Source organism: Coregonus lavaretus (assembly GCF_964263955.1).
Source record: "Coregonus lavaretus genome assembly, chromosome: 31".
NCBI classification, from domain to species: domain Eukaryota; kingdom Metazoa; phylum Chordata; class Actinopteri; order Salmoniformes; family Salmonidae; genus Coregonus; species Coregonus lavaretus.
In genome coordinates this window covers 18,967,321-18,992,335 of record NC_140018.1, presented here as the reverse complement: position 1 = coordinate 18,992,335, position 25,015 = coordinate 18,967,321, and the positions used below count along the sequence as shown (strand labels likewise).

At 41.4% G+C, this 25,015-nt stretch overlaps 3 protein-coding genes and 1 long non-coding RNA gene across 6 annotated transcripts; all 4 read right to left on the bottom strand.

Moving 5' to 3' along the window:
• Positions 1 to 7: 7 nt before the first annotated feature.
• Positions 8 to 1,417, bottom strand: LOC311106984. The gene is made up of 3 exons (XR_014610370.1): positions 1,060 to 1,417; positions 844 to 934; positions 8 to 672 (listed from the first exon to the last, which is right to left on the bottom strand). It is a non-coding gene; the product is annotated as an uncharacterized lncRNA (long non-coding RNA).
• A 259-nt stretch (positions 1,418 to 1,676) lies between these two features.
• On the bottom strand, positions 1,677 to 4,153 carry LOC311106982 (protein FAM177A1-like). 2 transcript variants are annotated; one of them, XM_084149401.1, is made up of 6 exons: positions 4,056 to 4,153; positions 3,831 to 3,894; positions 3,355 to 3,516; positions 3,191 to 3,245; positions 3,016 to 3,110; positions 1,677 to 2,647 (listed from the first exon to the last, which is right to left on the bottom strand). In XM_084149401.1, the coding sequence occupies exons 2-6, from the start codon at positions 3,849 to 3,851 to the stop codon at positions 2,462 to 2,464; spliced, it is 519 nt and encodes a 172-aa protein (XP_084005527.1). In that variant the 5' UTR covers positions 3,852 to 3,894; positions 4,056 to 4,153; the 3' UTR covers positions 1,677 to 2,461. The 2 variants fall into 2 exon arrangements, with proteins under 2 accessions (XP_084005527.1, XP_084005526.1); XM_084149400.1 differs by having other exon boundaries at positions 3,831 to 4,111.
• A 141-nt stretch (positions 4,154 to 4,294) lies between these two features.
• Positions 4,295 to 18,549, bottom strand: LOC311106979 (BRO1 domain-containing protein BROX-like). 2 transcript variants are annotated; one of them, XM_084149396.1, is made up of 13 exons: positions 18,500 to 18,549; positions 17,630 to 17,763; positions 15,733 to 15,839; positions 15,469 to 15,565; positions 7,943 to 8,038; positions 7,713 to 7,785; positions 7,305 to 7,410; positions 7,008 to 7,097; positions 6,781 to 6,866; positions 6,587 to 6,668; positions 6,327 to 6,477; positions 6,061 to 6,220; positions 4,295 to 5,877 (listed from the first exon to the last, which is right to left on the bottom strand). In XM_084149396.1, the coding sequence occupies exons 2-13, from the start codon at positions 17,728 to 17,730 to the stop codon at positions 5,791 to 5,793; spliced, it is 1,236 nt and encodes a 411-aa protein (XP_084005522.1). In that variant the 5' UTR covers positions 17,731 to 17,763; positions 18,500 to 18,549; the 3' UTR covers positions 4,295 to 5,790. The 2 variants fall into 2 exon arrangements, with proteins under 2 accessions (XP_084005522.1, XP_084005523.1); XM_084149397.1 differs by having other exon boundaries at positions 17,630 to 17,760; positions 18,500 to 18,543.
• Positions 18,550 to 18,908: 359 nt separating this feature from the next.
• Positions 18,909 to 22,832, bottom strand: LOC311106978 (alpha-1,6-mannosyl-glycoprotein 2-beta-N-acetylglucosaminyltransferase-like). Its single transcript, XM_084149395.1, has 2 exons — positions 22,744 to 22,832; positions 18,909 to 22,640 (listed from the first exon to the last, which is right to left on the bottom strand). The coding sequence occupies exon 2, from the start codon at positions 22,357 to 22,359 to the stop codon at positions 21,115 to 21,117; it is 1,245 nt and encodes a 414-aa protein (XP_084005521.1). The 5' UTR covers positions 22,360 to 22,640; positions 22,744 to 22,832; the 3' UTR covers positions 18,909 to 21,114.
• Between the last annotated feature and the right edge of the window lie 2,183 nt (positions 22,833 to 25,015).

Sequence of the window (25,015 nt, the reverse complement as noted above, 5' to 3'; positions counted from 1 at the left end):
GGCCCTCAAATGTTGAAAGTATTTATTTAACAATTTACTTTGCAATAACCATAAACAGGAATAGCATCAAACTCAGTATAGAACAATAGTTGATAACAGGACAAAATGAAGGCTTGTGCTTTACAAAACCATGGAAACAGAATTGAGGGAGGGGTCGGGGCAGTGGGTTATTGGAATGCTGCTTCATGTAGAAGTTGGTGTATTTTCAGTTTTACAGCACTCTTCTTTCTATGGGGGAGCTTCCTAAGATACGGGAGCAAACTAAAGAAGAACATCTCATCCTCTATGTCCTCCAGTCCGTCCATCCCATCCATCTGCCACCTCCTCTTCCGGCTGGGCCCATTGGATCCCGACACAGTGTCAGGAGAGGGAGCATCCTCATCGTCTGCCTGGTCCCCCTCAATCTCATGGATAATGAAGGCTGATTTATCGTCCACGCCTTCTGTGGCACTTCCCCGTTCCTCTCCCTTTCCTCCTCCTCCAAGTCATCTGTGGTGTCTCCTTGCAAGCCCTTGGCCTGGATGAAGGGGTTAAGGAAGGACATGCTTCTGCTGTGCATCCAGGTCTTCTTGTTAATGTCCAGCTCCCCTGATGCTCTCTTCTGCTGCTCAGCCCGCTTGAATTTGACGAAAGTGTCCCTCAGGTTCTTCCATTTATTCCGACAGTCATCCACTAACACCCCAAATGACACGTAAGACAAAAAGAAGAGGGGAGTGTGTTCAGGATATCTGCATCGAACACAAATAGAGCAATCTCAATTCGACCTATGGTCTGACCATGATTAAAATAAACACCATGACATTTCTTGAATGTTATGTAAACATGTATTTATTCCTAATTTACCTTATTGCAGGGATCACAATGTTGTTTTATTAGGGGAATAACAATTGGCAGGTAGTTAGCTAACTACGGATGTAGCTAGATATGTAGCTACCTAGGTGAGAGAAAGTTTGGTCAACAACAGTTAGCTAGGTAGCTATAGCTAGCTAGTTGGCTAGCTTACTAGCTAAAATTAACTGGGTAGGTAGCTAGCTATTGCTAGCAGCAAGCTGACCTTACCAGGCATTTCCACTTGCAGACTTACAGCCCTCCATGCCCTTGCCTTTCTCTGTGAGTCCCTGTATGAGTTTAAAGTTATATTATACAACTCAGGATAATCCGAAACAGCCGAAATTATTCTGTCAGCCATTTGCATGTTAGCTAGCGTTAGCTTTCAAAGCACTCGCTGCTGCTGTTACTATTCGTATTGAATTCAGAGACAGTGCGCCTGCGTATCAAATGTTTTCCTAACGCTGATAGGTCAAGCTTGAAACGCTTGCTTGCTTGCTGGCTAAAAGGCGGTACATGGTCAGTCCAACATCTGAATGGCCTCTGTGGAAGTCAGGGACTTCATACTTCTTGCGCTCCGCGGATGTTTACAAGGAAGTGAGTTTGTGTTTATACAGGACCTCACGCCCTCACCTACCGTCAACCAATCATGTCAATGCGGAGCTATACGGATCCCACCGCATTGTTACAACATTTGAGAGGCGCACGGTGATGCGGTACAGAGCTCAATTTGGCCTCTGCATGCTTCCAGAGGCTCCGCATTTGCGTCATACCATCCATACGGCGCCTTCCACCACATTTCAGATCAAGCATAAATTCGCTTTAAATTAGCTACCACAATCCTTGAGACCGATGTAGCTAGCTAGCTAAGTAGCTAGCTAAAACGAATACATTTTATTTATAAAAATCAAGACAGGACAATTCTAAAATGCAACGTTAAATGTTGCGAAAAAAAACAAAAACAAAAAAACATGCAGAATCATTTACAGTCGGGTAAAAATGATGTAACATACGTTGTTTGATAAAGCTAACTGTTTTCCATTTGGAAGCACGACGAGGTGGCCGAGTGGTTAAGGCGATGGACTGCTAATCCATTGTGCTCTGCACGCGTGGGTTCGAATCCCATCCTCGTCGATTACTTTTAACCCTAGCCAAAATGTACAGTCATCAGTTATACACATTAACTAGCTATGTTCTGTGCTATCCATATTTATGCGACATTTGCACGCATAATGTACAAACACATTTAGTCAGAAATTCAATCAAATTGAAGGCATGCATGGAAAATATATTCTGCATGTTTTTAATTTAAATCCAGAATTGTATTAATATAGACAGATAAAGTGCAATACAGTAGAAACCACAGAGAGAGGAACACCAAAAAAGACACACAGCAATATCAATATTTGCTCTCTTAGGTAGCACAACAAGTCTAATGGGTTCAATGTATAATATTGTGTTACTATTTTTCCTTTAGTTTATTTAGCAAATTTTTCTTACTTAATAAAAAATCTGCATTGTTGGTTAAGGGCTCTTAAGTAAGCATTTCACGGTAAGGTTTATACCTGTTGTATAAATAACGCATGTGACAAATAACATTTGATTTGATTTGATTTATTAGCCTAGTTCTTTTTCAGTGCTCATTATCATCTTGATAGCCCTTATTGTGGGATCCTGTAGTTCCGTGCTCAGTGGCTTGAGAACCAGCAGGGACTCCGTGGGAGCTTGTGGCACCATATTCACTGATTATCCTTGAAGAATGGTGAATTCTCTCCCTTCTTTTCTCATAGAAGCATTCGGTGTCTTTACTGCCTGTGTTCTAGAAGGGAACAAAACCGATTGCTTATCAATTTTTCAATTTGGTTTAGAAAATAGTTCTGTCTGAGTGTGATTGCTAAATTATTAAAGTTGGTGTATGTTTAATCAAGAGCTAAGAATTTGACTGAAGATTGGAAACAAATGCATATGTGGTCTACATTTCTGACTATGTTGTGCAGGCTTTAAGTGTAGGTCCATAAATGTTTCCTGGCCACTTCACCTGACCAGGGAAAAACTCTGGGGCCTAGTGCCTATCACCAGGTTGTACCTAGTCAGCTCACACGGTCAGGAAAAACTCATGCCTGACTCTATGTGGTCAAGAATGACTCCTGGCCCTATGTGTGTTGTGTTATGTTGTATGTACCTTACCTTGTTGTCACGCTGATATTCATCTACAGCATACTGGTATTTAGCAGTGTTGAGGCCAAGTAGACCAGCCAGTTTTTCCCCAAGAAAATCACAAGCTGAAGGCAAAAATATGTTATGTAAGGTCATGCTTTTTTTTTATTGTTTCAAGAGCACACTTGAATGGAATGCAACTTACTGCGCAATGACTTCCTGCCCAGAGACCAAGTAAATGCTCTCCATGGGAGTTTGGGCTAAAACACAGACACACACACAGATTAGTGCTGCATTCCAACTGCACTAATGGACTAAACATTATTTACACTAAGAATCAAAATCTTAACTGTTTGAACACTTCCTTACCATGTCTTCAGGCTCCCTAAACACCTGCACATGTGAAGTACCCTCCTCTTCCTCCTCCTCACTGTCATCTTCCTCCAGAGTCTCACCGCTGGAGAAATGGATGACCCTCCTCTGCTGGGACAGTGAAGAACCCCCGAACTGTGTCTCCTGAATGTCAGGACCCTGAGAGACACACACTGTTAATGACCCCATATCCTCTCATACCCATGTCCTGTATAAACAATTCATAAAACATAAGGTCTGTGGTTGTGCTTGATAATGGTGTGTGTGCATACTATATTAGCTTATAACAAGCAATTTCTACTGACGCCATCTATTTGCCAAGGGATAGTCTTAAAGAGCTATTAGCATGTTCCATACAGGAAGCAATCATAAAAGTAGCTCTGAGTTGAGAGATACTGAATACATATTTATAAAGAAATGTCTGTAACCCTATGACAGGTAAACCCTTTAGCCTACATATGAACAGCACTTACTTCCTTGAAACTGTCGCTCATTCTTCACACTGAAGAAAATGTTTTCCTTTCCTTGTGCTGCTGCCTGTAGCACATAAATGTTTTCTCAGCTCAGAGTAAATACATTTTCTCCACTCTGATGGCACAAGAATGGTCAATCAAGGCAACAGAAAAAATATACTGGGTCCTACATTAGTTTGAAACCTGATACTCAACACACCAGAAACACATTTTAGTTATGCTTACTCTGTACACCAGTCAGAGACTGCTGTCATTGGATGACAGGCTACTCATTTCAGTTTTCTTCTACGGCTGAGGGTTGGGCTTGTTCCGCTGTGTAGAATGTCAAGGTTTATTGTTAACTGCTATTTGCAGTGGTGTTGTTCCTCTGGCTAATGATACTTGAGTGCAGCACACACACCCTGTTCTTACACCAGGAAAATAAGTGTTTGAATGCAACATAAAATAGTAATACAAGGTTTCTTGAAGTTTTTATTCGATTTGAAACACATTTTCCATGAAGGGCACCAATAGATGAAGAGTAATTACTTTCAGGTTGACTTGTGTATACATTGTTATGAAACAGCAAACTTTTTTCATAAACGTGTTAATTAAAAATACATCTAATTGGTCCTTGAATGTGAAAATTAATTGTTCCAAGAATAAAGAGGTTGTGTAGAGATAACATATGTTCTATATGTTCTTACACCTGTGTGACTAATAAGATTTAAAGTGCAAAGGCATAATGTGCTCTATGAGGTTGAACAGAATGCACAATTTTCTTAATTGATTGGCAAGTTAGTATACCATACTGGAGGTTACTTTTCCCCCTATTGTACCTCCTCAGTAGATGCTAGCTCTCATTAACAGTTTCAAAAACAACTTAGGAAATTATAGCGAATCAGTACTCTAAAAACTATAGTAATGTGTATATCGTTGTCATTTACAGATAAAACTACAATTAGTAATTCATTTGATTAATTTACATACATAGTAGGCTACTTCATCCGACATAAGTTTTCATGTGTAAGACAATAATGTGCCAAAGTACAACATTACTCCCTTCACTGAAATGGTTTAAGCAGGTTATGATTGACATATTTCAATGACATCAGAATGTCAAGTCCTTTTCTTTCTTCATTAACCATTATTCTATTGTTCCTGCACTTGTCAATCACTGACAAATCCAGTCTTAACACCAACCATGGCCACTAGTCTGAGGGTTTTTTACAACAGTTTTCTGAGCATCAGGAATACCTACATAACCTTCCATAGGGCACAATGTTATGGAACGTTCAAAGGTTTTGCGTAGAACAGGCCTGCTACTCTCTCATGCAGAGTAGTCATGCGTGACATTTCTATCTACAACGTTCAGAACATCGCGCTTTCCTGAGAACTTCCCAGACGTTATTCCATGTTCCTACTGAACAGCTGGCCTTGTTCAGGTTATTATGACCCAAGACAAGCACCGCCTTGTCCTCAAGTCTCCAATAAAGGAGGGGAATATTCCACAATAGTTTTTATCATAAATACAGGCCATACCCAGCAATGAAGAGTACGGTGTCTTTTGAATTGCAAGAAAACTGTGATTCAATTAGAGAATCTCAGCAATAGAAATATAAAATAATTGAAAACATACAATTTTTTCTACAAAAGATTGGCTATTCATCGTGGAGTGTTAAAAGTTCTTACTATATTAATTGTCCGTTTCTTAAATGACAGCAATAAATAAAGATCCAAAATCCCCAACAGCACTAGTGAGAGAACATTTCAAATATAAAGTCTGACCCAATAATATCATGAACATAAAAAAATAGAAAACTACTATGTATAAAATGAACTACAACAGATGGTCATACTACCGTAAATCACTGATCATAAAACACAACAGATAAAACAAACCAATGCATCAATAAATCCATGCAGTCATGTTTTTCTTCTGGTCCTTGTTTTCTTCTGCCCCCCCCCCCCCCATCTCTGTTTAGGAGATGACGCAGCCTGTATCTTTCTGAGGCTTCAAATCTGGTTCCTTCACTAGCTTAACATCTTCTTCCTGCTTGGGTTTGGCCTGCAATCAAAATGGAGAGAGGGAAAAATGTGAAACCTTTTGTTCCAGACCCAGACAAGCAAATTAACGAAATCCAATCAGTGTCTTTACATGATTATTATCAGTAACACGACAAAATATGTGAAGACAAAGCTTTAGTAACCAAGTTATCTGTTGCAGTGCCAAATGTCTGAGCAGCATTACCTTCTCGTCTTTGGCCCCCTTGGTGAGATCAAAGGTGTTGTAGACTTCAGGGGTGCACTGCTCGCTGAGGGCTGGGAACTCAAAGGAGATTGGCTCAGCCAGGCCATAGCTAGCCTTCAGCTCTAGCTGGGGCACCTCAGCTGGGACCTTGTGAAAGTATCTGGAGAAATGAAAAATTTGTATATAAATACTACAACTACTTACTGTTATTTACTATACACAAATCAATGTTCTTCTGGCTGTGTGGGGGTGTGTGTGTGACTCACATGAATCCATTTTCTCTCTCGCACTTCTGCAGGGTATTTTTGATCAGGCCACCCAGCGTGGTGAAGAAGAGTTGCTCAGAGGGCTTGGCCGTGCTACCCGGCCCTTTGGTCTGACGGTACTCTTTGCACAGAGCCTCGGCTCTGGAGTAGCCTAAATACAGCAAGCAAGAGCTATAAGCGTTTACACTTGTTAAGATAAAAAGAGACATCTGTGTAGTGTTTAAAAAATGCAAAACACAATCCATCACAGAAATACCAACACTTTTCTGCTTCTTGGAGAGATCTTATTGACTCGCCACACTTGTCACTCGCGAGGAGTGTTTGTCCATGGTAGCAATATGCCTGAAAGTGACAAATGATAGGCATAAGCATCATTATAATTAGTATCTTAGTATTTACAGAACAGTCCAAACAAACAGACTCTCTCAACTGTCTAGACTGCTCAAGGACTTACATAGGACATGTAGAAGTGCTGTTTCAGCTGGAGGTACTTCCTCCACTTACTGCTGCACTCTGGCTCCAGTGTGTTCAGTGTGTGGTCTTTGAAGACCGAGAGGATAACATTCATTTGAGTGATCAGGAGGACCAACAGTGGTTAGATCCAGACATTCCTACATAATATAAGATCATTACAAAAATTCAACAAAGTCAGGATGTGACAGAAAACCCCTAAATACTTACCAGCTTTCTGGTAGAAGTTTGCGGTCTCGAATGCCAAGGCTGCAATGAGAGTGGCGTTATGCTTGAGTTCAATCGCTCTGGCAATCGTCACTGCAAACAGGAAAATGAAGTTAACCACTGATTATATAATTTTACAGCATTATGATATCGTAAATCCTGTTCTTACTCAGTGTAATCCCACATACACACAGCCATGAGTTTGCCATTAGACTCCAGAGTTTTCCCCAGCCAAGACACATTGTCAGCTCTTGACCCTAATAATTATGCTGAGAAGTTGACTGAGTCCAGTGTAGCTACCTTCCTGTGCCTCTGCTTGGCATTGGAACATGTAGGTGTCGATGACTCTGGGTTCCAGGTCCCGGCCCTTCTCCGCTGGGGTGATGAGGCGGGGGATGTGGACCTCCTACATGGGAGAGACCAGAGAGGAGGGTGGGTCTGCCGCCAGACACAACTATGCACCAACAACCAGCAACTTGTGTTCAGGTTGATTATACTGTAATGTATTCACATTGTTCACCATGTGTTGAGGTTAATGTAAAGTGGGCAAAATGGGAACCATTACTGATAGGTTTATCGGTGTGCTTTAAAAAAATTTACTTGCTGATTATCTCTCTATGTAAAGTGACTTTAGGTGTCTTGAAAAGCACTTAAAATAAAACGTAATATCATTATTATTATTATACAGAGACAATATGAGCTAATCACCTTGAGGTGTTTGAAAATCCCAGCGGCAAATTTCAGGCTCCTGTGGACATCTTTTGCTTCTACCTCGGTTACACTGAAAAGGGGTGAAAATTAGAATGTCAATGTGTTCCCTTATATTGATATGTCAATGAAATGAGAGTGAAATGACATCAAGGTCATAAATGACCTAATTTGCATAATCAGATGCATTGTATGAGAATAAATTAGTAAGGCAAAAAAGAAACACTTACTTTTCCTTTCCTGCAAGTCTTGAGGCAAACTTGGTGTGCCAAATTGCAACATTGAAGGACATGGAGACCAATTCAAAAATAGCATCTTGTTGGGCACTAAAGGGACAGGATGTTAATAACAATAATAGTATTAAAGAGAGACTGTGTATTTCTATAATAGAAGGAAACATCTGTTTGCAGTGAGATAAATAAATAAAATGTTGAACCTGAGTAATGATGTAATAACACATTCATAAAATAAGGTCAGCAGGAAATACAAAAGAACCAAGACAAGGCTATAGGTAGTCAATAAAACGTCACAATACGGAGCAGAGCGTTCAATTTGGTTGCTGGGTGGCAAGGAGACTCTCAGCTCCACTAAAACCATTGACAACTACGTACCGTTTAAGGGATTGTTAAATAAATGCTATAACTATTTGGTTTTAATATCATCACCTCTTGAAGAGCATAGTCAGAAGTACACATTTCCGATTAATCCACATTTAACTCTATCATCAGAGTAATACAGCATGTAACTGCACGCTTTTCATGTTCAGTAAACATAAATTGATCTTGTAAACTATGATTCGCGAGGATAGCCTATCCATTTGGTATGTAGAGTGCATTCGGAAAGAATTCAGACCCCTTTACCTTTTCCACATTTTGTTACGTTACAGCCTTATTCTAAACTGGATCCAATAGTTTTTCTCCCTCATCAATCTACACACAATACCCCATAATGACAAAGCAAAAACAGGTTTTTAGACATTTTTGCAAATGTATTCAAAATAAAAAACCTAAATATAACATTTACATAATATAAAAAACTATCGGCCTATATCGAATCTTCCATTCCTCTCAAAAATTTTAGAAAAAGCTGTTGCGCAGCAACTCACTGCCTTTCTGAAGACAAACAATGTATACGAAATGCTTCAGTCTGGTTTTAGACCCCATCATAGCACTGAGACTGCACTTGTGAAGGTGGTAAATGACCTTTTAATGGCGTCAGACCGAGGCTCTGCATCTGTCCTCGTGCTACTAGACCTTAGTGCTGCCTTTGACACCATCGATCACCACATTCTTTTGGAGAGACTGGAAACCCAAATTGGTCTACACGGACAAGTTCTGGCCTGGTTTAGATCCTACCTGTCGGAAAGATATCAGTTTGTCTCTGTGAATGGTCTGTCCTCCGACAAATCAACTGTACATTTCGGTGTTCCTCAAGGTTCCGTTTTAGGACCACTATTGTTTTCACTATATATTTTACCTCTTGGGGATGTTATTCGAAAACATAATGTTAACTTTCACTGCTATGCGGATGACACACAGCTGTACATTTCAATGAAGCATGGTGAAGCCCCAAAATTGCCCTCGCTAGAAGCCTGTGTTTCAGACATAAGGAAGTGGATGGCTGAAAACTTTTTACTTTTAAACTCGGACAAAACAGAGATGCTTGTTCTAGGTCCCAAGAAACAAAGAGATCTTCTGTTAAATCTGACAATTCATCTTGATGGTTGTAAAGTCGTCTCAAATAAAACTGTGAAGGACCTAGGCGTTACTCTTGACCCTGATCTCTCTTTTGACGAACATATCAAGACTGTTTCAAGGACAGCTTTTTTCCATCTACGTAACATTGCAAAAATCAGAAATTTTCTGTCCAAAAATGATGCAGAAAAATTAATCCATGCATTTGTTACTTCTAGGTTAGACTACTGCAATGCTCTATTTTCCGGCTACCCGGATAAAGCACTAAATAAACTTCAGTTAGTGCTAAATACGGCTGCTAGAATCCTGACTAGAACCAAGAAATTTGATCATATTACTCCAGTGCTAGCTTCCCTACACTGGCTTCCTGTTAAGGCAAGGGCTGATTTCAAGGTTTTACTGTTAACCTATAAAGCGTTACATGGGCTTGCTCCTACCTATCTTTCCGAGTTGGTCCTGCCGTACATACCAATACGTACGCTACGGTCACAAGACGCAGGCCTCCTAATTGTCCCTAGAATTTCTAAGCAAACAGCGGGAGGCAGGGCTTTCTCCTATAGATCTCCATTTTTATGGAACAGTCTGCCTACCCATGTGAGAGACGCAGACTCGGTCTCAACCTTTAAGTCTTTACTGAAGACTTATCTCTTCAGTAGGTCATATGATTGAGTGTAGTCTGGCCCAGGAGTGTGAAGGTGAACGGAAAGGCTGGAGCAACGAACAGCCCTTGCTGTCTCTGCCAGGCCGGTTCCCCTCTCCACTGGGGTTCTCTGCCTCTAACCCTGTTGCAGGGGCTGAGTCACTGGCTTGCTGGTGCTCTTTCATGCCGTCCCTGGGAGGGGTGCGTCACTTGAGTGGGTTGAGTTACTGACGTGATCTTCCTGTCTGGGTTGGCGCCCCCCCCTTGGTTTGTGCTGTGGTGGAGACCTCTGTGGGCTATACTCGGCCTTGTCTCAGGATTGTAAGTTGGTGGTTGGGGATATCCCTCTAGTGGTGCGGGGGCTGTGCTTTGGCGGAGTGGGTGGGGTTATATCCTTCCTGTTTTCCCTGTCCGGGGGTTTCTTCGGATGGGGCCACAGTGTCTCCGGACCGCTCCTGTCTCAGCCTCCAGTATTTATGCTGCAGTAGTTTATGTGTCGGGGGGCTGGGGTTAGTTGGTTATACCTGGAGTACTTCTCCTGTCTTATCCAGTGTCCTGTGTGAATTTAAGTATGCTCTCTCTAATTCTCTCGTTCTCTCTTTCTCTCTGAGAACCTGAGCCCTAGGACCATACGTCAGGACTACCGGGCATGATGACACCTTGCTGTCCCCAGTCCGCCTGGCCTTGCTGCTATTCCAGTTTCAACTGTTCTGCCTGCGGCTACGAAACCCCTACCTGTCCCAGACCTGCTGTTTTCAACTCTTAATGATCGGCTATGAAAAGCCAACTGAGAGACCTGAGCCCTAGGACCATACGTCGGGACTACCGGCCGTGGTGACTCCTTGCTGTCCCCAGTCCGCCTGGCCTTGCTGCTATTCCAGTTTCAACTGTTCTGCCTGCGGTTATGGAACCCCTACCTGTCCCAGACCTGCTGTTTTCAACTCTTAATGATCGGCTATGAAAAGCCAACTGAGATTTATTCCTGATTATTATTTGACCATGCTTGTCACTTATGAACATTTTTGAACATCTTGGCATGGTTCTGTTATAATCTCCACCCGGCACAGCCAGAAGAGGACTGGCCACCCCTCATAGCCTGGTTCCTCTCTAGGTTTCTTCCTAGGTTTTCGCCTTTCTAGGGAGTTTTTCCTAGCCACCGTGCTTCTACACCTGCATTACTAGCTGTTTGGGGTTTTAGGCTGGGTTTCTGTACAGCACTTCGAGATATTAGCTGATGTAAGAAGGGCTATATAAAATAAAATTGATTGATTGATTGATTCTGACCCTTTACACAGTACTTTGTTGAAGCACCTTTGGCAGCGATTAAAGCCTTGAGTCTTCTTGGGTATGACGTTACAAGCTTGGCACACCTGTATTTGGGGAGTTTCTCCCATTCTTCTCTGCAGATCCTCTCAAGCTCTGTCAGGTTGGATGGGGAGCGTCGCTGCACAGCTATTTTCAGGTCTCTCCAGAGATGTTCGATCGGGTTCAAATCCAGGCTCTGGCTGGGCCGCTCAAGGACATTCAGAAACTTGTCCCAAAGCCACCCCTGCATTGTCTTGGCTGTGTGCTTAGGGTTGTTGTCCTGTTGGAGGTGAACCTTTGCCCCAGTCTGAGGTCCTGAGTGCTCTGGAGCAGCATTTCATTAAGGATCTCTCTGTACTTTGCTCCATTCATCTTTCCATCGATCCTGACTAGTCTCCCAGTTCCTGCCACTGAAAAACATCCCCACAGCATGATGCTGCCACCACCATGCTTCACCGTAGGGATGGAGCCAGGTTTCCTCCAGACGTGACGCTTGGCATTGAGGCCAAAGAGTTCAATCTTGGTTTCATCAGACCAGAGAATCTTGTTTCTCATGGTCTGAGAGTCTTTATGTGCCTTTTGGCAAACTCCAAGCGGGCTGTCATATGCCTTTTATTGAGGACTGGCTTCCGTCTGGCTACTCTACCATAAAGGCCTGTTTGGTGGAGGGCTGCAGAGATGGTTGTCCTTCTGGAAGGTTTTCCCAACTCCACAGAGGAACTCTGGAGCTCTGTCGGGTTCTTGGTCACCTCCCTGACCAAGGCCCCTCTCCCCCGATTGCTCAGTTTGGCCAGGCAGCCAGCTTTAGGAAGAGTCTTGGTGGTTCAAAATTTCTTCCTTTTAAGAATGATGGAGGCCACTGTGTTCTTGGGGACCTTCAATAGATCTGTTCCTCGACACAATCCTGTTCGGAGCTCTATGGACAATTCCTTCGACCTCATGGCTTGGTTTTCGCTCTGACATGCACTGTCAACTGTGGGACCTTATATAGACTGGTGTGTGCCTTTCCAAATCATGTCCAATCAATTGAATGTATCACAGGTGGACTCCAATCAAGTTGTAGAAACATCTCAAGGATGATCAATGGAAACAGGATGCATCTGAGCTCAATTTCAAGTCTCATAGCAAAGGGTCTGAATACTTATGTAAATAAGGTATTGCTTTAACAAAGTACTGAGTAAAGGCTCTGAATACTTATGTAAATGTGATATTTCTGCTGCCTCATTTTTATGATGGCAATTTGCATAAACTCCAGAATGTTATGAAGAGTGTTCAGATGAATTGCAATTAATTGCAAAGTCCCTCTTTGCCATGAAAATTAACTTAATCCCCAAAAAACATTTCCACTGCATTTCAGCCCTGCCACAAAAGGACCAGCTGACATCATGTCAGTGATTCTCTCGTTAACACAGGTGAGAGTGTTTTCGAGGACAAGGCTGGAGATCACTCGGTCATGCTGATTGAGTTAGAATAACAGACTGGAAGCTTTAAAAGGAGGGTGGTGCTTGAAATTATTGTTCTTCCTCTGCTAACCATGGTTACCTGCAAGGAAACACGTGCCATCATCATTGCTTTGCACAAAAAGGGCTTCACAGGCAAGGATATTGCTGCTAGTAAGATTGCACCTAAATCAACCATTTATCGGATCGTCAAGAACTTCAAGGAGAGGGGGTCAATTGTTGTGAAGAAGGCTTCAGGGTGCCCAAGAACGTGCAGCAAGCGCCAGGACCGTCTCCTAAAGTTGATTCAGCTGCGGAATCGGGGCACCACCAGTGCAGAGCTTGCTCAGGAATGGCAGCAGGCAGGTGTGAGTGCATCTGCACGCACAGTGAGGCGAATACTTTTGGAGGATGGCCAGGTGTCAAGAAGGGCAGTGAGGAAGCCACTTCTCTCCAGGAAAAACATCAAGGACAGACTGATATTCTGAAAAAGGTACAGGGATTGGACTGCTGAGGACTGGGGTAAAGTCATTTTCTCTGATGAATCCCCTTTCCGATTGTTTGGGGCATCCGGAAAAAAGCTTGTCCGGAGAAGACAAGGTGAGCGCTACCATCAGTCCTGTGTCATGCCAACAGTAAAGCATCCTGAGACCATTCATGTGTGGGGTTGCTTCTCAGCCAAGGGAGTTGGCTCACTCACAATTTTGCCTAAGAACACAGCCATGAATAAAGAATGGTACCAACACATCCTCCGAGAGCAACTTCTCCCAACCATCCAAGAACAGTTTGGTGACGAACAATGTATTTTCCAGCATGTTGGAGCACCTTGCCATAAGGCAAAAGTGATAACTAAGTGGCTCGGGGAACAAAACATCGACATTTTGGGTCCATGGCCAGGAAACTCCACAGACCTTAATCCCATTGAGAACTTGTGGTCAATCCTCAAGAGGCGGGTGGACAAACAAAACCCCACAAATTCTGACAAACTCCAAGCATTGATTATGCAAGAATGGGCTGCCATCAGTCAGGATGTGGCCCAGAAGTTAATTGACAGCATGCCAGGGTGGATTGCAGAGGTCTTGAAAAAGAAGGGTCAACACTGCAAATATATACTCTTTGCATAAACTTAATGTAATTGTCAATAAAAGCCTTTGACACTTATGGAATGCTTGTAATTATACTTCAGTATACCATCATAACATCTGACAAACATATCTAAAAACACTGAAGCAGCAAGCTTTGTGACGACCAATACTTGTGTCATTCTCAAAACTTTTGACAACGACTGTAGATTGATGAGGGGGAAAAACAACTATTTAATACATTTTAGAATAAGGCTGTAACGTAACAAAATGAGGAAAAAGTAAAGGGGTCTGAATACTTTCCGAATGCACTGTATATGGATCTATGCCATTTACTTTGAACTGGACTGTGTTTACAGCATGAGCGGTCGTGAGTAGATTCGCATGTTTTGAGATCAAAGCCAGAGCTGTGCACATTTTGTTCATATCCTTTGCTAGTTAGTGAATTATTAGCCCTGTTATAGATAATTTGTAGCCAGCAATAGGGGAGTGATTGCTTCCTACAAGAGCACAAAACATGGTCATTTCTAGACATCTTTGAAAAGCGAGTCAGGTAAAGAGCTTTCTTTTTGCCTTAAAGGGGCAGTGTTGTTATTTGAGACAAGCTTGAATAAGCTAATTAGCCAATAGGCAGAGTGTAGCTTAATTTGTCTAATTCTCCGTAATAATGGTATGGGAATAATAATGCATTTTATCTTGCATCAAACGCAACATTTTCAGTCACCTCCTTGTCTGAACGACAAGTGGATAAACAGGTTAAAGTCAAGCCCTGCATGTTTTTTTCAAAAGTCTAATGGAATGTAGGCCTACATTGAACACCACACATTGGCTGCTACTGTAGGCTGAACGACAGAACAGCTATTTCCATGTTAAAATGTTATGGAATGCATTTTCTCCATTGTTTTTGATGGTAGGCCACGCTGTTAGGCCTACGTTATGATCTACTTGGCCACTGTTAAAACTGTAACTTAAAGCGGGTACCGCCTCAGTGTTCACAGTAAACGTGCGCTGGAAGTTGCACAGAATTTTCACAACGTTTAAGTTTGTGCTTAGCAGACCTGAAATTTGCTCAGTGCCCCAAAAAATGAGAGAACATTGCTTGTCAGGTATAGTGCACTTTTATATCACTCAAATATCCAATTAAAGGTGGCCAATATCGTGGGGCTACCCTGACGTATCTGAAATTACTTGATCAATTGATGTTTACTGATCATGAAAAGCATGCAGTTACTTGCTGTATAACTCTGATGATAGAGCTACATTTGGGCAATTGTTTTGCATGGAATAATCAGAAATGTGTAGTTCTGACTATGCTCTTCAAGAGGTGATATTACAACCAAATAGTGAACATTTATTTAACAATCCCTTAAATTGCACACAGCTGTCAATGTTTTTAGCAGAGCTGGGAGTCTCCTTTCCCCCGAGCAGGTAAATTGAACGCTCTGCACCGTATTGTGGCGTTTTATTGATAACAACCTATTGTACTGTAACTAACACCTTCACTGACATTTACTGCATGTGTAGAGCTCTGACTGTGGGGCTGATGGGGGTAACCAACCACCTCTGTGAAACCACCTATTGGCTAGAAGGCTTTACCTTGGGGTGTTTCCTTGCAAAGTGTCAGTCCACTTGAAGTTCTGCATGAACCGAAGCTTGTTCTCTTGTGTGGTGCCATCCAGAGATGCAATGAATCCTATGTCATGTCAAGCAATCAAAAGATCAGCAACTGATTATTAATAGATACAAAGGGAATAGTGATGCATGATGAACAGAGTGTAGAAAGACCACACATAAACACTACAAAACAGTGAGCACTGCTAAAGACAGGAGAAAAGGCACAAACAAACAGCACAAGTTCACCTTGTAAGAGTGAGAAATAAATATCTGTGGCATTTTTCATGATCTCGGGATTGCAGGTGGTATCCGTGAACATCTCCAAGAGTCTTGCCCTCGTTGTCCTCAAGTCACTATTGAGGAGGACAGAAATGTAAACAGTCAAGCAAACATGTGTTCTCAATTGACCATTCTCCAAGCCCCGCCGAAGAATTTTGGGCAACCAATCGCAGTGCTCCAATGGATAGCAACTGTTGTTGAGTCAGACACCTCGGACAAGCCCATGTTTAAATCGCATGAAAGCCAGTGAGGGCTATGGCAAAAACGGAGAGTTTTCGATAAAAATACATATTTAAATGGCTAAATAGTTGAACAGTGCACCAGGAGTACTTGCTACTGTGATTCCTGAAATGCAGAGCCTGTGGTTGGAGTATTTTTCGAATCCGAAACTGTTTGCTACCTCAGTTAGTTAGCTCTGTCTCATTGACCGCCAAACGTTGCTAACGCTAGCTAGCTAGCCACTTAATATAACTTGTTTTCTCAAAATGTATGTTAGCTAGCCAAGTTAGCAATGTTATGAATACAACTCCCATCTGCTGTCGACATCATAATAGTGGCTAGCTTTGACTGTATGCTGACAGTGAATTCAGAGCAATGGCTAGCTCCACTTAAGTGTTAATGCCAGAGAAGACGTTATTTGGAAAATGTAACGGCACGGGTGTTGTTAGGCACCAGACGAAGTTGAGGGCCGGCAAACCGTGCCAATATATCCTCCAAACAAAGCTGCACTTTGTTTCGTTTGACCTGTTTTCTATTGACAGTTCTTTGTATATATCCATAAAAATTATGCTGTTTCGTGGTTTCGACTGGCTGACAAAAGCTGCCTACCTGTCTGTCTCATCCCGACACATTCATTACTATGGGACAGCTGGAGATTGAATTTGAATATTGAAACAATGTAAATGTCGGAGAGACAGACAGCAAGGTTTATACAAATCTCCGCTGTTGAAAACTAAATGTTAGTCTAAAAGAAATGTGAGATAATGTCTAGATGCTTTTTATAGTGGAGATCAAGTTTATAAATTGCCTGGCTGGGCTGATGAGAGTGGATTGCGCTGTCAGATGGAACAGAGTAAATAGGCAATTTAACGTCATAGATTTAGCCTGTGGTAACTTGTGGAATCGACACCGGCTGGAATGCGTTTTTAACCAATCAGCATTCAGGATTAGACCCACCCGTTGTATAATACAAACATAATTTTACCAGGGTCCGTGAAGCAATTGTAATACCAGTCCACCCAAGAGTTTCCTGATTAGCAAGGGGTAGTCTGTGTTCAATTTCATTGTGTATTAGAAACACAGTTTGAGATGATTGTCAGGGGATTTCACCAGTGGTTGACTCACTAATAGAGAGAAATAGTAATGGCGTCTTTTTGTAGGCACTAACTCCGCCATGGTTCGTTGGACAGTGCCTATGTGGAAATGAATGGCGTTTTTGGATAAACGCTGAAAATAAGGTCTGTGGTAAACACAGGCTTAGGAGATCTTATACATGTTGTTCTATGAGATAATCTTCATCAGCTAACGTCACTTTGTGAATTTTTAAGCATTTATGTAATCAGAAAAAGCACATAAAGGCTTCATAATTCATAAAGGTTATATTAACTGACTTATAATATCTCATATGACAAAATGTATAAGATCTCCTAAGCCTTTGTTAACCTCACTTATTTTCTGCATTTATCCAAAAACCCTATTATTTCCCCTTAGCAAAGGCTGAACGAACCAGAGGTAACTAATTTCCGGTTTTTAGGACGCTTCCTGGGGGAAATGTTGTAAGAGTAACCAAGGGGGGAGCGGGGCTTAACAAAGGGTAAATTGTCATAGAATGGATCTCAATTGCAGAGTGTCCACATATACATACTTGCATATCTTATTTGCTGATGGGCTACCAGCAACGCCATAGAAGTTGAAGGATACAGGTGCAGTTGCTTTCAATGGGTTTCGGTGGAACCAATGAGTCATTCTGTGGCTTGGATGGTAAAAGCTGGATGTCTGCTGGATGAAGCATAGGGACAGGGACATCAATTAACAATATTCAATACATAAATAATTTGACATAAATTGGCCTGATTAGCTACAATAAAAGACTGGTGATATGACAGTAAACGTATCTTTCTTGTTGGCTGTGGCTTGATGACAACCATCAATGACGGTCTTGCTTTGACGTGTACACCGATGGCCTAGCAGCTAGCACAACTGCAATCGCTAAGCTTGCTAGCTAGTTTGTCATTATGTAGGCTAGACGGGTTAGCATAATGTTACTAGATAACTACCAACTCAACTAAATAGACGTGAATACTACTAAGGAGCTAGTCTGTAATTAATTAGTCGGATTCCGTTGCAAAACGTTTTGCAACGGAAACCGTTTGCTCTAGGAACCAAACAGAACGAGACGAGGACAGGGCCTTTCCTGAATGTGTCCAATAGAAACTCTCGTTTTCGTTGCAAACGTTTCACGTTTGGAGTAAACGGTTTCCATTGCAGACACGTTTTGTAACAGACAAACCGTTTTTCAACGGAATACGACTAATTAATACCCTCCCAAATGTGACCGCAGCAACTCCAACTAGCTAGCTAATGTACTGTAGCTAACGTTAGCTACCTAGCGAACTAGCTTGCTAATTGACTTATGGACAAAAACGAAAATCTAAAACCACAAAATTCAGACATTTTTTATGATGGATCATTCATCTAGTTTTTACAATACAATGTGGAAGTGATGTTTACGAACCTTGGATCTGGGATATCTGACAATCTGAAGATGCACTTCCGGAAATAAAGTCACAGAATGGCTCTTGACCAGTGGTAAAAGCGTATTGAGTCATGTGACCATTTGTTGCTTCTTGGGGCAGGTCTAGGATCCGCTTTTCTGCTCTAGCTGTAATGTTAATTAACCTGAGTTAAAATGGTATAACTGATCATAGACCAGTTAAAACTATTGACTGTACCAAATACACCCACTGATGGGAGAGCTTTGGGCATTTAATTTGCTCACATGGACATATGACATTCATAACCAGCCCATTTACAAACCATGAATTGTGAAAATGGGTATCACTGATGGTTACCCTGAAGCCTACCTTGTCGTCCTATCTCATACTGTAGTTCAGTTTCTTTGGAAAATAAAAACCAACACTAGATTGACAAAGTCATCTTTTATTTTCCCATATTGTTGAACATGAAATGAAGATATGAGAGAGCAAATAGACAGCTATGCTATCCAAATGCTTATGTATGGCTATTGTAATTTGAAGTGAAAAATGGGCAGAAACACTATGTTTCAAGCTTTTGTCTGAACATAAATTCACAACCACGTTCACATGCAAGTTGGAACTAGGAAACTCAGAAATGTCCAACTTGCTAACTGGTTGTAGTTATACAGGTGTCGCGTTCAACCAGTTAGCAAGTCAGAAATGTCAGCGTTTCCTAGTTCCGACTAGGATGTGAATGTGGCATTTGGATCAGTCACCCCAAAATAACGTTTTAAAATAAAAAAATATTCAAAAGATTGTGTTTTAGAATAAAAGGTGCGGGAGTAACCATTCAGCATTAATTTGTCATATAAATATACACTGAGTATACAAAACATTAAGAACACCTGCTCTTTCCATGACATGGACTGACCAGGTCAATCCAGGTGAAAGCAATGATCCCTTATTGATGTCCCTTGTTAAATCAACTTCGATCAGTGTAGATGAAGGGGAGGAGACAGGTTAAATAAGTATTTTTAAGCCTTGAGACATGGATTGTGAATGTGCAAGACAAAACATTTAAGTGCCTTTGAACAGGGTATGGTAGTAGGTGCACCGGTTTGTCAAGAACTGCAACGCTGCTGGGTTTCACACAACAGTTTCCAGTGTGTATCAAGAATGGCCCACCACCCAAAGGGCATTCAGCCAACTTGACACAGCTGTGGGAAGCATTGGAGTCAACATGGGCCAGCATCCCTGTGGAACGCTTTCGACACCTTGTAGAGTTCACGCCCCAACAAATTGAGAGTGTTCTGAGGGCAAAAAAGGGGGGTGAGGGGGTGTTCCTAATGTTTGGTATACTCAGTGTATATTGCATATGAGATCTTAAACTACACATGGTATATCCAGCAGAAAGGGGAATGTCTACAAGGCACTGATTACATTTTTTTTTTTTTTTTTTTTTTTATAAGAAACTGGATCCTACACATTTCCACTACTGAAGGGAAACTCATCAGTGCACCTTAGGTTACATTTCTACCTGTATTTTAAGACAGATCCAAGGATGTCAGCTGGTTAAAAAAAAAACACAGGTACATTGTCAAATGCAAAGAAGATGGAAATAAACAGATGTCCCTTTTAGGCAAACTGTGTGTGTGGGAGGGAAGAGGAGTATCGTGCAAGGCTATGAAAATATTTGCTCAAGCAAAAATGTAATCTTTGTAAGGTCATAATGATAAGAAATCCCAACCATCACAATAAAAACAAACACACACACCAATATCAGTCAATTCCTGTTGTTCCCATGTAAAACATTAGGGTTTTTTACCCACACATTTCAGTCAAACAAATGTTATACTGTAGCTTATGTACAGTAAGTAATTCACCAGTAAAACCAATTGTCAGATACAAAGTGATCATTGGTTTAGTGGCAACTATACAATAATAAAGCTATTTCAAGATTGTCACTTTCTACATACAATATATCCTATAGGTGTGTGCATTACATCACGAACAATGACTGTTGCTGTTGTTTTTCTATTTGTACCATATGCAGCACAAATATATTAAAGCACAAATATTGTAATTGGCATTTTATATTCCAGATTGTGTGTGGCTGGGTAAGGGATCCTGAAGCTGGACAAGTGTCACCCCATTTGGGCAAACGGCTCACCTCTCTTATTTGTTCTGAAGAATGTATACAAATGGCAATGAGCTAACATGTAATAGAAGTCAAGGATGTATAACTGATTCAGTTGTTTTCTATGTAAAGTAGTTTATGTGTACCATAATAATTAGCTGCTGGCGCTGAAACATTGTTATTTTTATGACGTCTGACATAGTAATGCTTTACTTTACTTTAACTAAAATGTTGGTCTTCATTTTTAAGAAATACAAAGCAAACCCAGTTACATAAAAAGAGGAAGCAAAAATAAAAAAATATTTGGCAATCACATTACATTTGGTAATAACAACCAAGCTATAAATCACACTGCTGCATACACACCATCATTTTAGCTAACCCCTTGGAAGACCTCATTAAAAACCACAAGAAATATAACACACTGCAGCCTTTGGAACCCTGAACATTTTAAATGGCACTTATTTCCTCAATCCTCTCAGTACATCAAAAAGATGAGAACGAGAAGTCCATAGTTCATAGACGTTTGGCATAGTTATTACAAAGGACATGGTCACGGATATCACCCCACCCTCCGTTTTTAATGTGAGCCTTGTGCTCCACTGTATCTGCATTTGTTAGGGACAGGGACTGAGGGAAGAGGGAGGCTTTGGCAAGCTTAAGGGACTCCTGTGCTTTCTTTAGGGCCAGCTCGGGGCGACAGGCCTCCTTGTTCTGGTGCAGCCCACAGTTACCAGTATGAAGAACCCTGGACCCCTGGGCAACCAGCACTTTGAGTGGCTTGGAGATGCAAGTCCCTGACAGGTGCTGGAGGGTCCAGTCCCAGTTGTAGTCATCGTAGGAGCAGAAGTCATTGTTGCACCCCATTAGCTTGTAGTACACCTCTCTGGAGATGCCCATGCCAATGTTGTGCTTGGTAGACATCCACCCGGCAGTCTGCACCTTGTTGCTGAGCTTATCAAACTCTGCCAGGCCGTTGTGGTTGCCTAGTGCTAACATGTCACAGTCAGGGCAGCTGCTCTTCCTGTATCCAACCATCTCCTTGAAGAGGTGGTAGAAGTCGGGCAAGATGAAGTTATCCTCCTCGAGGAAAACAACAAAGCCACTGTAACCCTGCAGAGCCTGCACTCGCTCCCACACAAAGTGAAGTTTCCACCACCAGTGGTGTTTGATCTGTGTGATGGAAGCTTCCCTATAGTGGCCATATGAATCTGGATGCTCAGCGTTGAGGCATCCTGTTTTTAAAGCATCGTCCTTGGATATGTCTCGTGGACAGTCTCGTGAATCCTGCCCAGGAAACTCACTGGGATAGAGCTGTGTGCTGTAGGGGAAGTATATTTGTAAGACCTTGCAGAAAGTTATCCCTTGCACTATGTCATTGATTTCCTCTGAAAAATAGTCATGGCTGAAAATCAGCAGAATGTTGTGGACCTCAGCTGCATTTTCCAATGACTTGATGAGTATTTTGAGGTAGTCTGGTCTGTTGTGAACCTGAATAACCAGGACCAATTTAGGCTCCCCGGGATACTTGTCCGCATTCAGAACGTATTGCTTGTAATTGGCATTGTAAATCGACTTAATCAATTCCGGAACAGAATTGTACTGAAACTTTGCCATGTCATCAGACAACATGTTTTCCTGCGCGACAACACCCGTGGCTTCATCAGAAATTAAAACACGTGTTGTGATCAGGACAGTGGCAATAATAAAAGAAACACCCAGGAGAATGAGCAGGTTCTTTTTGAGAAATCGTAACCTCATTTTCGTAACGTTAAAGGCAACTTTTGGATACAATAATGATGTCTTGAATCACCTGACTATTGAAAGCGTCCTCATCGTGTGTTTAATCTTGTTTGCATTTGCAACATTGCAACTTTCGATGGAACCCAAATGCAGCGGTTTCCACAGAACGTTACAAACTGGCACGCGAAGAAATAGTTTCTTGATGATGACTCCTTTTGCTGACACGAATCTGTCAGTTCGGTCGATAGATATCATCTGTTGCTATTTCAGTTTAGAAGTTTAGCATTCGGCAGTATCGCCTGTGAAAAGTAACAAGATGAAATAATGTATTATTCTCTATGTCAGACATATTATATTTGTTTCCATTCGGGAAGTTAATTTACAGTCGTTGAGTCGACTTACCAACAGCGAGGTGTCACCACTGGTATCCGGAAGAGTGTTTTAGTACTTTGGACAGCCATATTGTGAACGCGTAACAAAATTGAGTGCTGACGTGTCCTATTCAGCCAACAGGAACAGGCATAATTCTTGATCAACGAATCAGTGGCCTACCTATGCTTATGTAATACGATACCTACACCATAGGCTACATCCATGACTTTGGAGAAGATCTGTTGAGAGTAAAGGAAGGCTTGGGGACTATCACGTTATGGTATAATGTATGCTATTCAGTGTTATATTAATTAAATTAAGAATGAGTTTCCAGTCATCATAAGATTACATTTTTATAATTGGGGCATGTTCTTTCTTATGTCCAGGCTATGGCTTGTGCAAGGACACTCTTCAATCAGGTTGGACTGGTTAAAGCTGCCTGGCTGGTATGAATGAGACGTGCCACCCCCACATGCAATGTATGTGTACGGTAGTTAGGTGCCTAAACATACTTGTTAGGGTTACAAAGTGAAAACACAACTGTTTAAGCTGTCACGAAATGTTCCAAAGACAAAAATGCTCCTCTCATCAAACTATAGGCACTTTTAACTATTCAAACCAACATTCAACTATGTCATGGTACACATATGCTATTGTGCACTTGTAGCCTTCCACACTAGTCTATTACATAGGGTATTCATTCCACCAGGCGGCTGTGAAATTCTCTCCACAGTTTGATGACATTCCAGAGGGCAGAGAAACACCCATATAATAATAATAACCACACAAACATTTACATGGAGTTTTGTTTTGGATCCCATAACAGAAAGGGGATCTGGGGTGGATCTGTTAACACCCATCCCCACCTGGCACCGCTGCCATCTGTCTCTTTCCCCCACCCAGACCAAATCAGCATGGTCACACACCAGTGGTACCAGCCCTTGCCCATATAGCCAACTTTCCGTGTCAAGCCTAAAACATTTACATGAATCATAAGTTGCCAAGTAAACTTGTTCATAACTTTCACCTGTAGATGGCAACAGTAGACAGCAAATACAGTAGCTAGACCCATTACCCATTGCTGTATCACATTTTGTTATCCACTTCCCCATTACACTACTTTTTGTTTCTAACCAGGGATCCAGCTCCTTGTGTTCCGTACTATGACATATTTATCTCATTATAAGCAGTATTTCATGTGCATGAATCAACTGCATTGGTTATCATAGCCAACTGAAAACAAATATTTATAACATAGCTGGTTAAACAGCAGTAAGGAATCGACTCCGCATTCGGAAAGTATTCAGACCCCTTTACTTTTTCCACATTTTGTTACGTTACAGCCTTATTCTGAAATGGATAAAAGTAATTTTTTCCCTCATCAATCTACACACAATACCTCATAATGACAAAGCGAAAACAGGTTTTTAGACTAATAAAATACAGAAATACCTTATTTACATATGCTACCGGTCAAGAGTTTTAGAACATCTGCTCAATGGTTTTTCTTTATTTTTACTATTTTCTACATTGTAGAATAATGGTGAAGATATGAAAACTATGAAATAACACATATGGAAACATGTAGTAACCAAAAAAGTGTTAAACAAATCAAAATATATTTTATATTTGAGATACTTCAAATAGCCAACCTTTGCTTTGATAACAGCTTTGCACACTCTTGGCATTCTCTCAAGCTGCTTCATGAGGTAGTCACCTGGAATGTAATTCAATTAACAGGTGTGCCTTCTTAAAAGTTAATTTGTGGAATTTCTGCGTTTGAGCCAATCAGTTGTGTTGTGACAAGGTAGGGGTGGTATACAGAAGGGCCTTGGTCAGGGAGGTGACCAAGAACCCGATGGTCACTCTGACAGAGCTCCACAGTTCCTCTGTGGAGATGGGAGAACTTTCCAGAAGGACAACCATCTCTACAGCACTCCACCAATCAGGCCTTTATGGTAGAGTGGCCAGATGGAAGCAGTTCCTTATTTCACAGACAAGACATCCCAATCATTACACACAAAGCTTACATTTACATTTACGTCATTTAGCAGACGCTCTTATCCTAGAGCGACTTACACATTGGTGCATTCACCTTATGATAGCCAGTGGGACAACCACTTTACAATTAAAAAATATATATTTTTATACTTTTTTAATTCTTAATTTTTAGAGTATATTCATGATTTTTTTCCTACTTGTATTTTTTTCCCTTTATTTTTTATTTTAAATCGTTTAGTCTTTTTTTTTTATTATTACGTTTTTTCCTGGCATCGTGAGGGAGCTTGTTCCACCATTGGGG

What these genes read in the sequence shown, in the direction of transcription:
- LOC311106982 (XM_084149401.1), bottom strand. Translation starts at nt 3,851, where the DNA reads ATGAGCGACAGTTTCAAGGAA. An exon ending in GGGCAGGAAGTCATTGCGCA is followed by an intron (nt 3,111 to 3,190) that starts GTAAGTTGCATT and finishes TTTTGCCTTCAG; the next exon opens with CTTGTGATTTTCTTGGGGAA. An exon ending in AATATCAGCGTGACAACAAG is followed by an intron (nt 2,648 to 3,015) that starts GTAAGGTACATA and finishes GTTCCCTTCTAG; the next exon opens with AACACAGGCAGTAAAGACAC.
- LOC311106979 (XM_084149396.1), bottom strand. Translation starts at nt 17,730, where the DNA reads ATGACTCATTGGTTCCACCGAAACCCATTGAAAGCAACTGCACCTGTA. An exon ending in TCTCCAAGAAGCAGAAAAGT is followed by an intron (nt 6,478 to 6,586) that starts GTTGGTATTTCT and finishes TGCTGTATTTAG; the next exon opens with GCTACTCCAGAGCCGAGGCT. An exon ending in AGGGGGCCAAAGACGAGAAG is followed by an intron (nt 5,878 to 6,060) that starts GTAATGCTGCTC and finishes TTTTGATTGCAG; the next exon opens with GCCAAACCCAAGCAGGAAGA.
- LOC311106978 (XM_084149395.1), bottom strand. Translation starts at nt 22,359, where the DNA reads ATGAGGTTACGATTTCTCAAAAAGAACCTGCTCATTCTCCTGGGTGTT.